This window comes from Lampetra planeri, chromosome 64 (assembly GCF_965212315.1).
Source record: "Lampetra planeri chromosome 64, kcLamPlan1.2.h2, whole genome shotgun sequence".
Lineage (NCBI taxonomy): Eukaryota > Metazoa > Chordata > Hyperoartia > Petromyzontiformes > Petromyzontidae > Lampetra > Lampetra planeri.
In genome coordinates, this window is record NC_136170.1 from 346,840 (window position 1) to 362,661 (window position 15,822).

General features: G+C 51.9%; 2 protein-coding genes across 2 annotated transcripts in view; one reads left to right on the plus strand and one right to left on the minus strand.

The window, feature by feature from the left end:
- The window catches only part of LOC144737116 (polypeptide N-acetylgalactosaminyltransferase 18-like), a 30,843-nt gene extending 28,725 nt beyond the window's left edge, over window positions 1–2,118 (minus strand). The window contains exon 1 of the mRNA XM_078619810.1: window positions 1,993–2,118. The gene's annotated coding sequence lies outside the window, so the exon portion shown is untranslated. The remainder of the gene's footprint in view (window positions 1–1,992) is intronic.
- LOC144737117 (uncharacterized) lies at window positions 233–15,363 on the plus strand. The gene is made up of 4 exons (XM_078619811.1): window positions 233–396; window positions 2,673–2,909; window positions 11,571–11,810; window positions 13,096–15,363. The coding sequence occupies exons 1-4, from the start codon at window positions 255–257 to the stop codon at window positions 13,851–13,853; spliced, it is 1,377 nt and encodes a 458-aa protein (XP_078475937.1). The 5' UTR covers window positions 233–254; the 3' UTR covers window positions 13,854–15,363.
- The last annotated feature ends 459 nt before the right edge of the window (window positions 15,364–15,822 follow it).

Genomic DNA, 15,822 nt, shown 5'->3' on the forward strand with positions numbered 1-15,822 from the left:
TACCACCACCACCCCCCACCCACCCCACGCTACCACCACCCACCCACCCCACGCTACCACCACCACTCCCCCACCCACCCCACGCTACCACCACCCCCACACCCCACGCTACCACCACCACCCCCACACCCCACACCACCACCCTCACACCCACACCCCCACACCACCACCACCCCACACCACCACAACCACCCCCACCACCCCCACCATTTTCGCTGTGGTCATCTTTATTGTCGCGAGGAAGTTGGGTTTTTATGTCCACGCCGGTTGTCGCTTCTCGCAAGATTCGTGTAAATCACGGAAACGCCTCTCTGCGGCTCGCGTACGCGGAACGTAGAGTTGACGCTCAGAGGTCGGGGAAGATATTAAGGAGAGAGATTACAAGCTCCTTGATTTGTGAGTATTTTTGAAATACCTCGGCATCGACGAATCTTCATTATTTGCACTTCCTATCGCTTTAAATTGGCACGCAAATAATTGAGGTTGGTGGGGTCATACGGTGGAGAGATTGATGCAGGTTATATTTTCATTATAATAAATTTGCAAGTTTGCAAAAAAACTACTGAATTGCAGAAATTGAATAGGAACCACACATTCGAGCAGCCTATGATCGAATTACATTTCGATAATGTCATCGTCATCCATTCTGCCGGCTTGGACGTATTCTTCATTATTTATTCCAGTTCCATAAACGTAAAACTCGACGTTGGTTATGACCTGTTGGGTAATATTTGGCAAAGGAAACAGTATGCAAATGACATGAAGCCGAGTCCAAGCTCACACGATTTATAATTACACACCCAGGAACACAATGGAACCTACCGCAATCGTGTTAGGTTGCATTGTGATTAAAAACAAAGTGCACAGCACTTACCGGAGGGAGATGAATGTGGGGTTATGCAAGTGTCGTGCATGATGTGTGTGTGTGTGGCTCTAAGCGTGCAGAGAATTCGATTCCCGCTCACGGCCAACACCATTGCCGATTATCTGAACCGGTCATGGGTCTCCCCTAGGTCGACTCAGCCTCAAATAAGTACCTGGTGTGGTGTGTAAACATCGTTACTGGGGAGACAAAGGCGGCCGGACATGGTGCTGGCCACCCCACCCCCTCGTGTGCCACAGTGCCGGCCTTCATAGGTGGTCCTACTCGCTAACAGCACTTGCCCCGACAGTCTGTTAAGGCTATCGGGGGATCTTTGCCCTTATCTTATGAATGTAAAGTTAACGCCAAAATGTTCTCGCTCTCTCATACGGAACATTTATAACCTCAAAAAAATCAACAGTTGCCAACTCAAAATAATATAATATGTTCGGTCATTCGCTTTGTATAAACGTCGGATTGTTTAGCCGTATTAATGTACAAGATGCCAAGTTCCTTTTACCGGCGTATGCTCGCGACGTATCTGCACACGGTGGTGACGATGCAAATCGATTCACACCGACACCGGATTATAAGACGCAGTCAAAGTTACACAAATCTGGACATACACACAACGATCGGATAATAAGACGCAATTTGAACTTATTATTCAAAATACAGGGGGTGGATTGGATGGGATTCAATGCAGGCTGATCCATTTGTAGATACCCCGCGTAATTACTGCACGAGCGACAAACATAATTCCCCGAGGCAAGAGAATAAAAGTTTCCTTTCAAAGTATCCTTCTCTCTCCACGTCTCTCTCGTTAACATCTCGTTTTTTTGTGAAGACCATAACTTCTAAACGGCAAGATACTCGAGCAAAATCACAATTTTTTAAGAGAACAAAAATAATCTACTCGCTTGCTCCGAGAGATAGAGAGAGACACGGGGGTGGCGGGGGTAATGCTAGCGGCATAAGTTAAATCAGCAATGAGTGGGGCATCTGTAAATGTGTCGCGCGTGTATAAATATAAGGTGGCGAGATTACAAACAGACTAAAATCGACTTACCTGCCACATAATCGGCACTCGACAACAATGACCAACATCTCAAGCCGGTAATGAGCGTTACCTGGCTGAATGTTGCAGGTGAGTGAAGTGGAATCTGCCTCGAGTGTTCCAGAGCGACACGCGCGGGATAGGTGGGGTCCGCTTCGGTGTCGCAGGTGGCGATTGAAGGAAATAAATTCCGTGGTGGCTCACACAGCCACTCGCTCGCTTACTCACCCACCCACTCGTTTACTCACCCAGCCACCCACCCACTCGCTCACTTGCTCACCCAACCTGCCACTCACTCGCTCACTTACTCACCCACCCACCCACTCGCCCGCATCCTCACCCACCCACGCACGCAAAAGCCAAATATCCCCCCCGTATTGCGTCCAACAGACTGTCGGGACAGGCGTTGTTAGTAGCGAGTAGCAGCACACAAGGGGGTGGGTGGTCAGCCCCACGCCCGGCCGCCTTTGTATCCCTAGTGGCGAGGTCTACACACCACTGCACCAGGTACTCATTCGAGGCTGAGTCGACCTAAGGGAGGCCCCAATATACACACAGACACACACACATACACAAATATACATACGCACCCATATACACATAGACACACACTCGCATGTAGTCCAATATACGGCATAGCGAGACTCCCCCTGGGTGAAGGTGTTCGGCCGTGCGGCGTTCTTTGACCATACTTCACCACGCTGGTCAGTACGGCTGGGCGAGTGAACGGGGAATGGTGGTGGTCGTGCCTAGGGACTGCTGCCGTTGCTGAGGTCCGCCGGGCCCCGTGGGACTGGGAAATCCACGCCGAGGGGTGGCTGCCGCGGATTTCTACGCGGAGCCGGAGTGTGCCAACCGCCGCGGATTTCTACGCGGAGCCGGAGTGCGCCAACCGCCGCGGATTTCTACGCGGAGCCGGAGTGTGCCAACCGCTGCGCCACCGCTCGCAGGCGGCCACTCTGCAGTCGTCGGCGCGCCCGACTTTGTGCGGTGAGAATCGCGCGCGAAGTTCTCGCTGAAAGCCGATACCTGCGGAATATCCGTGCCAATTATTATAATGGGTGCAGACTCGTCATCATCATCACCATCCATGAGCAGATAGCTCCTAGGGGGTGTCGTCCACTGCACACCTGGCGTCATTTGTTTACACTTTACTCTGTTACGTGTGGTGTTAATGTACTCAAGTAGTGCACATCGTAGTCGTGTGCTGTGTAGTAGCGTCGTGTGTAGTATATAACGTAGTGTAAATAGTGGTGTGTATCGTAGTGTCGTGTATAGTGTAGTGTGTTGTAGTAAATAACGTCGTGTATAATAGTGGTGTATATTGTAGTGTGTTGAAGTGTATAATAGTGGTGTATATTGTAGAGTGTTGTAGTGTATAATAGTGGTGTAAAATAGTGGTGGGAAAGTGGGTGGGGGGGGTGGTAAAGTGGATGGGTGGGTGGGGGGGGTGGGGGGGTGGGAAAGTCGGTGGGGGGGGGGGGTGGTAAAGTGGATGGGTGGGGGGGTGGGAAAGTGGATGGGTGGGGGGGGTGGGAAAGTGGGTGGGGGGGGGTGGGGGGGTGGTAAAGTGGGTGGGTGGGTTGAAAAGTCGGTGGGGGGGGTGGGAAAGTGGGTGGGGGGGTGGGAAAGTGGGTGGGGGGGGGGTGGTAAAGTGGATGGGTGGGGGGGTGGGAAAGTGGGTGGGGGGGTGGGAAAGTGGGTGGGGGGGGGTGGTAAAGTGGGTGGGGGGGGTGGTAAAGTGGGTGGGGGGGGGGTGGTAAAGTGGATGGGTGGGTGGGGGGGTGGGAAAGTGGTGGGTGGGGGGTGGGGGGGTGGGAAAGTGGGTGGGGGGGGGGTGGTAAAGTGGATGGGTGGGTGGGGGGGTGGGGGGGGTGGCAAAGTGGGTGGGGGGTGGCAAAGTGGGTGTGGGGGTGGGAAGGTGGGGGGGTGGGTGGGAAGGTGGGGGGGTGGGTGGGAAGGTGGGGGGGTGGGAAAAAGTGGGGGGGGGTGACGAGGTGGTTAGCGCACTGCCCTGCAAATCATGGTGAACCCGAGTTCGCTCACGGTCACATGATTATCTGGTTGTGTTGTGTAATGATTATCAGCGCGGGCGGATGGGTGAGTGGATGGGTTGGTGTGGGAGCGGATCGGTTGATGAGTGGACGGCCGGACGTGTGAGTAGCAGGGAGACGCGTGGTCCCATTCTGTATTTATGCAAAGTAGCCAAACGGGAATTTCACGTTCATAAATTGACATTTGATTGGACATTCTGTATGTGCATACGTGCCGAATCGGCAAGAGTCTCATTGCATTGTATATGTTTCGTCTGCACCTGCCTTGCAGCTCACATTGTTGCCACAGTGCCTGGTACAAAGTGGGGAAGTGTACCTAGCAACGCCGCCATAAATGATATCACATCCCAGAGCCAGTTCCATCCACGCGTGTTTACTCCAACGACTCTGGATCAACACGGCCGATTGTAACACGCATATAGAGAGATACAGTGCAAGAAAAGATTCGTGTGAACCGCAATCATAGTGATGGAGATTCCATAGTTTGAACCCGATAGCCTTCTTGAATCATAACCGACCTTTCATTAAATATCTAACAGGGTTTATATTAACCAATTTTATGTCTTTTGAACCAAAATTACGTAAAAAACAAACAAACAATTATTAATTAAGATTCAGGGTATGTTAAAAAATAAGTGAACCCTTGGTTTCATTAGCTTAATTACGGGGAATAATTTGAATCAGGTGTTTAATGAATTACGTAGATGTTCAGGGGTGAGTTTGGGAGGCCCTGCCCGATAAAAAGATCAGAAACTTTGTGAGTTTGGTCTTCACCATAGAGGTGTGTGGAAACAAGTCATTCCACGATCAAATGAAATCTCTGAGGACCTCAGAAAAAGAGTTATTGATGCTCATCTGTCCAGAAAGGATTACAAAACTATTCTACGGATGTGGAGCTCCACCAAATACAATCAAACAGAGATTCGACAAATAGAGAAAGTTCAAGACCACAGTCACTCTACGCAGGGAGCGGTCGTCCACATCTCCATAAGAACACACCGGAAAATCATCAAGGAAGTCACAAAGAACCCCAGAGAAAAATCCAATGATCTGCAGGCCACTCTCGCATTGGCGAATGTGAGTGTACATGACTCATCTTTCAGAGGGAAGACTGAACAAGAATGAAGTTCATAGAAGTGTAATAAAAGACTTGACCACGATCTCTGGCTCAGTGTCCTTTATTTGGTCCGTACTGCATTCCCACACGGCTGTCTCTCTTATTCTCTCAGTGCTGGTTCCGATGTCACTCCAGTCACCATCAGCAGCCCCGCTGCTGTTCTTTGTCGCTCTTGCAGCCCCACAGTAGCTCCGCTGCTGTTACTCACTCTCAGCCCCCTTGGCTGTAATCGCTGCTGCTCACTCCGCAGCGCTCTGACAGACTCGTGCTGTCTCTCTCTCTTCGTTGCTCCTGCGACTCTCTGCAGCCACACCGCTGCCTCTAACACACAGCCTTCCTGGCTGTACTCTTCTCTCTCTTCGTCGCTCCTGCGACTCTCTACAGCCACACCGCTGCCTCTAACACACAGCCTTCCTGGCTGTACTCTTCTCTCTCTTCGTCGCTCCTGCGACTCTCTGCAGCCACACCGCTGCCTCTAACACACAGCCTTCCTGGCTGTACTCTGGGGTCGGCTCCCGCTCGCCGGCGGTGCCCCCCTCCTCTCATTCGCCCTCGTGGCCTCACCCTTTTCCATTCACAACCCGACTGACTTCTCTTTCCGGTTTACCCGCTTAAGGACCCCAACCTTTCACCCACGTCACCTGGCTCCGCCTCCTCGTGACGTCACATCCGGAAGGTCGCTTTCGCCCGCATTACACCACCCTCCCCCATAGAAAAAACCCAGCCGACCTCGGCTGAACAATACCAAAGCGTAATGCGGTGAACCGACCTTCCCCCTTAAAGGACACTAAGCATGTAATATAACAACAAGAACAACAACAGCACAAAGCACAACAACGCACATCCGCATGTCGTACACGACAGCCACCCGGCCCCAGGGTAGTGGAGATGATGTAATTCCGGGCCGCTTAAGAAAACCCCAATAATTACCCAAATAACCGCGATGGACGCCCCAGTATTTACATTTTAACAACAATATTATTTACACGTGAAAACAACAACAACAAAAAAATTTCTGCTCTTACCCACCAGCAGTCCTCCCTTGAGGACCAGCACAGACCTCAGACGTACACAGCATGTACCCACAGTCACTCTCAACAACCCAACAACCCCTAATCGCACACCCTCGCGTGGAGAGAGCCACGCTCCCCAGCGGTAACGTTTAATTCGCCGTAACCCTCACCGTGGTCGTCAACCCACGGCAACATCCATTTACCATACTCTCAGCTAGTGCCATTTCGGGGATGAGCAGCACTCGGCCATGCTCCTCCCTTACTATCCCATCAGCGATGGACACACACCAGCCTTGCCAAAAATAATGACGTTGCAACGTCAACAAAGTCTTCTGCACCCCTAAATGCAATAGTGTGTCACAATGGAGAGTTCTCATCAACTCGAATCGCGAGGACGTTGGTAGCACCACACGCCAGCTTTCCTGGAACCCTTCTCGCCACATAAGCAGACCATCTCGGAGAGCGGTTCGCGGCCCCACAGCCGTACTCGGACTCCCATTGTCCCTCATAGACCGCTTCCGCATGGACAACAACAACTCATCCATCATTTGTTCCCGAATCCAGACAGACCGCGGCAGATTCAAAACCCCGTCAGTCGGTCCCGGTTCCATCGGAGTATCCGACTTCTCGACGGCCAACGTAAGCGGCTGAGGGGGGTTTAGAATCGGCGAACACCTATGCGTCCCCGATGCACATTTACAAGGGGCGCGCCCTGGTAATCTGGAAAGTGCGTCAGCGTTCGCATGGCGCACTCCCTTCCGATGTTGAATTTGGAAGGAAAATGCCTGTAGCGTGTCCAACCAACGTGCCCACTGTCCCGATGGCTGGTCCATTTTAAGTGCATATTGCAAGGCCGCATGATCCGTACCCACAATAAAAGAACGACCGTAAAGGTACGGTCGAAATTGCCGTAGGAAAAACCAACCGCCAAAAGTTCTCTACGAGTGACACAGTAGCGTGTTTCCGCAGGCGACAAGACTCGGCTACCATACGCCACGACGCGCTCTACGCCCCCTTTAGACTGTGATAATACCGCCCCATTATCTGTGTCACTCGCGTCCGTATCAAGAATGAAAGGGCGATCAAAATCGGGATAATCCAATGTCGGAGCCGTAGCCAATAGATCACGCAGACTCCGAAAGGCCGCCTCTTCCGGCTGTCCCCAAACAAATTTCCGTCCTTTACCCGTAAGGAGATGCAAGGGCCTCGCAATCGTCGCAAAACCCGGCACAAATCTTCGGTAATACGAGGCAAATCCCAAAAACCGCCGAACATCCCCCACGGTGGCCGGAGTCGGCCAATCCCGGACGCACGCCGTCTTTTCCGGATCCGTGGACACCCCCTCAGCACTCACAATGTGCCCCAGATAACGGACGGACCGTTGCAGTAGGTGGCATTTCTTTGGTTTAAATTTTAAATTCGCAGAGCGCATCCTCGTGAACACTGTCTCCAGCCGTGTTAAATGTTCCTCAAATGTGCGGCTGAAGACAATGATATCGTCCAAATATATAAGACACGTCTGCCACTGCAACCCCGTCAACGAGCTCCATCAATCTTTGAAATGCGCTTCATAGCCAAGGGAAGATCAATCCCTCGGCAAGGCCAGATATCAACGACCCCCCCTACGGGGTAATGTTCTCTTATAGAGACAATAACGCCCTAACCCAAAACCCGTGAGCCCCCGGCACACCAGGTTCAGTCTGCCTCCGCACAACTGAACCATGACTCCCCGAGCCATATGAGCACACGGCCCATTAGTTTAAGACATACCACGGAGGTCTCGCCTCCGGGCTGTCAGGTCAGCCATCAGCCATAGGCCGACGTGACCACCACTCGTGCATCACCCAATCAACAATGGCAGGCATAACAGATGGAATATTTGCCCCACCGAGGTTTTTCCCGCGCGCTCAAAATGGCGGCCCCCTTCGCCCAGCGCGTTCGCGCAATATCTCGCGCGCACTCAAAATGGCGGCCCTTTCCGCAAAGCGCATCGACGCCATACCCCGCGTGTGCGCAAAATGGCGGCCCAACGTGCGAACACGTGGCCAGTTTTCTCCATTCGTGCACCCCAGCTTCCCTTTGCTGGGGGTCACAAATTGCTTCCCCCGTCTTATTGTAACAATCCCAACAACGATAGACGCACAGCCCCAGCTTGCTGCGCGCAGCAGTCATATCGGGGAATTTTTAACCAATATTTTACCAACCACATTGGTTACACAACCCAACTCGCAAAGCAACTCGTGGCTGCATGCGACCAACCGAATACGCGACGCAACTTGGCGCCAATTACGGTCCCATTAGCATTAACCTTTGAGACACCCACAACGGCGTCATCACGCACCCTCAAAGCGCGCTCTCTCTCTCACAAAGCGCCGTTACCCATAATATACACAAAATCGCGTGTACATAACATCCATACGACCAAATAATAGGGTCCCCCTCGAATTTGTTACCAATTTCCAAACAGGTACGCACAATTAATAACATCCCAATCCCAATAGTCAATCAATGCATCGCACCCCATAACCGTACAGAACGGTGTAACAGCACATACAGTCAGCATATCGCGATCACACGCGCACATTTAAGCACAATAGCAAACCGATCTGCAGGTAACCAACACACCATTAATCCAGTCGTAACATTGCAGCAACAACACAAATATTCTCTCTCTTGCAACAACCACATCGCACATAGCACCTCGCAGCACAATACACCAAAAAATATATATATATTTTTCAATTAAGCCCATCGCACAAGGTAACCCACGAGATGATACAGCGCAAGATACCCGACGCTCCCGAGTTAATAATTAACTTCGCCATCAATATAACAACTCCACACCGCAGCGCACACACACAATTTAACACTCAGCAAGCACAGCATACTCTCCGTCCATTCTCAACACACGTACACACTTTAATTGACACCGAGCAACAAGCAGATAGCGCGTTCATCGTTATTACACACACATACCCACAGTCCGAACCGCGCTCCGCACAATTGAGTCATGAGAGAAAACAAAATCGCCCCCACCCGGCCCTCGAAAGATGGGTGAGGTGTGTGTAAAGGCCGGTTGCGTATCGTTACGACCCGCCCGGGGCTGCAGCAAGAAGAGGACGGCAGGGCGGCAACTTGAGTCGTCTCGCAGAACTCGTTCGGCGACTTGACTGCTCCGTTGTCACGCACCCGAGCCAGGACGGGAGAGCTCCCGCCCCAGCAGCTGTAGCGTCGTCGTCCTCTCCTCGCAGCTCCCCCTCGCAAAACAGCAGCTCACAGCAGGCTGCTCTCCCCGCGGCACCTCCAGATGGCAGCGCAAGGCTGCCTCTCCGCCGCGATGTTGAAGATGGCGGCGTCTCCCCGCCGCGGTGAAGACAAGATGGCGGCTTCCCGCCGTTTCTCCCCTGCCACGCCCAAGATGGCGTCTTCGTGCCGCGTGGCAGATGGCGCTGGCAGCGCAGGCAAGGCGTCGGCCTGCAGACCACCATCGGCTCTCCCCACTGCCGTCGTCGGCGTGGTGAGCTCACACGGTTTCGCCAGCACGATTTTCCAGGTCTCCAGCTGCGCCATCTGTCTCAATCGTAAGTCGGATGATGTAGCAGATGATGGCACAGGAATATTCTTTCTTCCGAGCCGTCTTGACAAGCCGTTTCACTTCTGACACCAGTGTAATAAAAGACTTGACCACGATCTCTGGCTCAGTGTCCTTTATTTGGTCCGTACTGCATTCCCACACGGCTGTCTCTCTTATTCTCTCAGTGCTGGTTCCGATGTCACTCCAGTCACCATCAGCAGCCCCGCTGCTGTTCTTTGTCGCTCTTGCAGCCCCACAGTAGCTCCGCTGCTGTTACTCACTCTCAGCCCCCTTGGCTGTAATCGCTGCTGCTCACTCCGCAGCGCTCTGACAGACTCGTGCTGTCTCTCTCTCTTCGTTGCTCCTGCGACTCTCTGCAGCCACACCGCTGCCTCTAACACACAGCCTTCCTGGCTGTACTCTTCTCTCTCTTCGTCGCTCCTGCGACTCTCTACAGCCACACCGCTGCCTCTAACACACAGCCTTCCTGGCTGTACTCTTCTCTCTCTTCGTCGCTCCTGCGACTCTCTGCAGCCACACCGCTGCCTCTAACACACAGCCTTCCTGGCTGTACTCTGGGGTCGGCTCCCGCTCGCCGGCGGTGCCCCCCTCCTCTCATTCGCCCTCGTGGCCTCACCCTTTTCCATTCACAACCCGACTGACTTCTCTTTCCGGTTTACCCGCTTAAGGACCCCAACCTTTCACCCACGTCACCTGGCTCCGCCTCCTCGTGACGTCACATCCGGAAGGTCGCTTTCGCCCGCATTACAGAAGGATAGCAAGGAGAAAACCACTTGGCTGCTCGTCTGGAGTTTGCCAAAGAGCGCACAGATGATCCACAAGACTTCTGGAACAATCTTCTCTGGACAGATGAGTCAAATTCAAAACTTATTGGCCTCAATGAGAAACGTTATATTTGGCGAAAACCAAACACTGCTTTCGAACAGAAGAACCTCATCCCAGCCGTCCGGCATGGTGGGAGGAATGTGGTGGTTTGCGGTTGCTTTGCTGCCTCAGGACCTGGACGGCTTGGCATCATGTACCGTGAATTCTGCATTGTATTGGAAGATTCTAGCGGAGAATGAGCCGAAACTGAACCAAAAGTGGGTCTTGCAGCAAAACAATGATCCTAAACATTTTTTACAATGGCCGAGTCAAAGTTCGGACCTAAAGCCCATCTGAATGTTGCTGCAGGATCTGAAGTGAGCTGTCCCCATGGCAGGCAACCCTCAAATGCCACCGAGTTGAAGGAGTCATGTCAGGAGGAATGGGTCAACATTCCTCAAACCCGATGTGAGAGACTGACCAATGGTTACAGGAAACGATTCGTTGCGTCATTGCTGCTCAAGGGGGTGTCACCAGTTACTGAATGTAAACGTTAACGTGTTTTTCCACACATGGTTATGGCATGGAGAATCAATGGAAGAGAAATAAATGCTGAAAGAGTATCATGTTTTTGTGTAATTAGTTTAATCAGGTTATCTTTATTATTAGGACTTAGATTAAGATCTAGCAACATTTTAGGTTTGAAATATCTAAAAATGTGAAAATCCTAAAAGGGGGGTTCACAAACTTTCTGTCGGCACTATATTGGGCACAACGGTGGCTAGGAGATGTTAACTCCCTCGCCTGCTATACAGGATGTCGCGGGTCCAATCCCAACCCGACACCTGCTGGTATATTTGAAGTTTGCGTTCTCTCTTCCAGAAGCGAACTGGCTATCGAAAATGATAGTCCAACATAGTAGCTTACCGTGTGGAAATTAAAAAAGCCACTGAATACTCTAAAAGCGTTATGTTGATTCTAAATGTGGACACAAACTCCAAATCTTCGGCAGGTGTCAGGGTCACGGCCTCAGGATAAATGACGAGTCTGATTCTGCTTCTGCTCCAGATCTTCCCATGGCGATGGCACGGAGGTCGAGTCTCTTGTGCGTGGCGCTGCTCGTCTCCTGCTTGGTCAACCTCTTCTGGCTCCAAAGGAACTCGGACGACACCTCGGACTCCTCCTCCACGAGGTCCATCTGGGGGGAGGCTCCTGGTTCGATGTTCAGCATCCGTAGGCGTTTGGAGAGCGAACCGTACACGGAACAGTTGAACGACATCGAGAGGATGGTGGTGAAGATCCTGCAAGGTATGAAGACCACCACAACTCCTTTCGGCCACAACAGTTCCCCCGGCCACAAATTCTCCCCAACCACAACTCCCTTGACCACAGATCCCATGGCCACAACTCCCCGCGGCCACAACAACATCCCTCAACTACACATTCACCCAATAATTCGTGAACCCACCATCTCACTCAATCACTTATTCAGCCACGTATCCATTCAGCCACCAACCATCTCGCTCAACCACCCATCCACCCACTCGCTAATTAATTCACCTACTCACCCACCCACTCGCTCATTACAGATGACTTATCCCGAATCTCTTGTGAGTTCTCAGCTGGCTTCAATGGAACAAACTTGAACTTATACTCTTTGGCTCTTTCAGTAAAGTCACGTAGATAGAAAAATAATATAAAAAATCACGACGTTTCGATCGCAACACAAGTAATCGTCTTTTGGTGAAAAAATACAGCAGGCGGACTGCCTCAGCGTGACTTTACCGAAAGACACAAAGAGTATGAATTCCTGCAGTCACGAAAGCTTTAAGTCAAGATTTAAACTTGAACTTTATTACGCAACCGCTTGGCTCGGCTTGGCTCGGCTTGGGTGTGGCGGTGGAAAAGGTCGGGTGGGAAGGGTTGATGGGAGGCAGTTAACTAGGCAGCTCGGTACGGAGTCATTGTGTTGAGAAAGAAGACGAATGTCAGACGAGCACAGTTTTGTGCTCGTCTGACATTCGAAAAAACCACGCACAGCAAAGGCTCGGTCATGCTGCTGCTGCTGCTGGTGGTGGGGGTGGTGGAAGGCGCCTCCCAGGCTCGAGAGCTGTAGAGGGCCACTCTGTGCGACCATGATGGAGCCATCAACTCGCCACACTCGAGAACCCGGGTTTAAACTCGACTATAAAGCATGGGGGTTTTTGCTTTACCAGGTAAGGGGCCCCACTGAGCTACGCAGCTCTTTTTTTGAAGCGACCTGCCCATCACAAATGAGAGCTCAACGAAGCGGCAATTATCATCGTCACGTGGCAGCCATACGACTCGTAAACGCGTGATGTTGATTCTGAGCGCCCGCTACGATCATGGCCGAGACGACTCGGAGAGCGGCACGTATCACTGCAGCGATATCCATCTGTTCCTTCTGCATGGGGTTCGAGTTATTGCCCCCCCCCACACCTCGCTTATACAAATAAACAACAGCAGGCATCGTCAGGGTCGGGATCGAACTACGGACCTCCCGCATACCAAGCGAGGTAGTGAACGTCTCGCTCTCGAGAGCTTGTGTCCCGTTTCTTCGTGTCGTGTCAAGAGATGAAGAGCGCCAGGAATGCGCCTCAGGCGGCAGCGGGGCTGGGGGGCAGGGACCCGCAGCAGGAGCAGCAGCAGGAGGAGGAGTGCGAGGGGAACGAGTTTGTGGCGCGGCCTGAGCTGCCGCTCTTCAAGGAGTGGGGGGGGCAGCTGCCCCCCCGCGAGAGGCGCGCTGCGTGCGCGCGCTTCCTCGCCTACGGCTACAACGCCTACCTGAGCGACCGGCTGCCCCTCGACCGCGACGTGCCCGACAACCGCCCTCCCGGGTACGCCACTCGGAGTCGCACTCTCGCTCGGCATCGTCATCATCATCACTGTCATCATCACCGTCATCGCCATCCTCATCCTCGTTATCATCGTCAACGTCATCATTATCACCATCATCATCTTCAACATCATAATCAACATCATCATCGTGTCATCAGAGTCTTCATCAGCATCATCATCGTTATTGTCATCAGCATCATCAGCATCACCGTCATCCCCATTATCATCAACCGCCCCACCCAGGTATGCAACTCGGGAGTCACTCATTCATCATCGCCAATATCGTCACGACCACCATCATCATCATTAGCGTCGTCATCATCATCGTCATCATGCTCATCATCGCCATTATCGTCACCACCACCATCATCATCATTAGCGTCGTCATCATCATCGTCATCATGCTCATCATCACCATTATCGTCACCACCACCATCATCATCATCATTATCGTCGTCATCATCATCATCGCCACCATCGTCGTCGTCATAATCGCCATCATCGCCATCTTCACTTTGGTCATCATCACGAGTATGTAACTCGACGGCTCTCGATGTAACCACATGGCTCTGGGTGTCACTCTCGATCTCTCTACGTCCTTGTAAGAGGGCTGCCTCTCAGCTCCCAGGAAACACGATTGCAAAACCAGGGACGTGAATGCACGTGCGCGTTTATGGCAATATGCCGCCATGGGGATCCGTGATGAACCGGATTTGTATCCCTGGGTTTAGTATTTTACATCGGCAATGAAATATAAGACGCCTGTTCTGTTTGTTTTGCAACCCGAGTTGCTCTTGGCAATTTACCTTGACAAACAAGACATTGCCCCCGTTGATCAAAGCGTGGCCCTTCTCTCTCTTCTACTTCTTTATTCGTATCGCTGATGCAGATGCAGAGCAACGACTAAAATATATGATTTTCTCACAAATGACAAACACTCGTGAAGAGAGATTGTGCCGACATTTTTATTGTTCCGTTTTATTGCTACAATGACCTCCAGTAGTGACCTCAACTTTCCACGGGACCTGAAACCTTCACCTCCAAACGACCGGGGGGAGCAGTGGCAGCAGGGGCACAACAACCCCGGAAATAAATACGTCCAAAGTCATTTGGATTCCGCTCAAATATGTACCGAGCCTTCAGGCTATCGCCGCGCCTTTCCCCCGCGCGAAGCCCTGCGGAGCCAGTGGTGGAAATTCCACATTCCTGAGTCTATTCGAAAAAATAAATTTAGAAATAACCTAAATGTTGGGTTGACTGACGAGCGTTACTTTGGTGTGGGGCAGCAGGGGGGAGAGTGCTGTCCCTCGACTGCGTGTGGACCGTATGAATGTACGTGTAACTTATTTCACACCGTATGTAGCCAACCGTGCTAATCGGAAGTGTGGGGGTAGGATAACAAATTAGACACAAAGTTTGTGTTTAGTTTGAAGAAGAAGGCATCTCCGAGGCAGCTCTGTCATGTCCACTTCTGCAGGCCGGAATTGGCAGCTGCACAGAGTTGGTTTCGCCATCAATACACGAACTCGTCAATCAGCTTCACGAGTTACCTATCGGAATCACCATCTCCATCGTCGTTGTCATCACAAATACCATCACCTTCGTCATCATCATAATCACCATCATCACCATCGTCATCAGCGTCATCATCACCATCGTCATCAGCGTCATCATCAACTGACCCCTCCCACCTGGGTACGCCACTCAGAGTGCCTTGCCGTTTCAAAGCTCCGCACAGGTGGATACAAGAATCCGTTGCTGCACACCCATCTCCAGGCCACCCGGCAGCCAGCCCCCACACTTCTATAGCAGACTCCAGGGCTTCACTTCCAAGCCATCTCCCACTCAACCTAACTAACCTCTTGTTTTGCCAGGTCAGGCCCACTGCTCTATGTAGCTCTTAATCGGAAGCCCCTAGGCTATCACAAATGATAGCCCAACAAATTGGCTCATCGTCACGTGAAAATTTACAGGAGCCAAACACTCCTAACGCGTGTTTCTAAATATGGAAAGAAAAAAACCGGAGGACCCGGAGAAAAATCCACTTCACCACGGAGAGAGAGACGTGCAAACTCCAAATATACAGCAGGCGTCAAACCCACGACCTCCTGCATACCGGGCGAGGTCGTTAACATCTCGCCATCGTGGCCCACCCAATATTTTCTGACAATAGAAAGAGCAGCCACCGGCGATAATAAGATGGGCAGAGGCGGTATGAACCATGCACCGGATTCACCCTGCTCTGGATTAGACGTGGCATTCTTGTCTGGGCAAGTAGCCCAGAGTGTCACCCGCCCGTTCAGCTGAGCTGCTGTCAAACGCACAAATTAAGGTGATGCCGCCCTGGAAGATGACGGACACAGGCTTCAGAAACATGGGACGTTGATTTTTTACACTTGTTCACCTAGCAAAGTGAGGTGAGTCAGCGAGCGAGCGAGTGAGTGAGCGGTCAAGTGAGAAA

Bases quoted from the DNA above. Each gene is read 5' to 3' on its own strand.
- LOC144737117 (XM_078619811.1), top strand. From the start codon at position 255: ATGTCCACGCCGGTTGTCGCTTCTCGCAAGATTCGTGTAAATCACGGA. The intron at 397-2,672 runs GTGAGTATTTTT...GGTCGTGCCTAG, and splicing joins GATTACAAGCTCCTTGATTT to GGACTGCTGCCGTTGCTGAG. The intron at 11,811-13,095 runs GTATGAAGACCA...TGTCGTGTCAAG, and splicing joins GGTGGTGAAGATCCTGCAAG to AGATGAAGAGCGCCAGGAAT.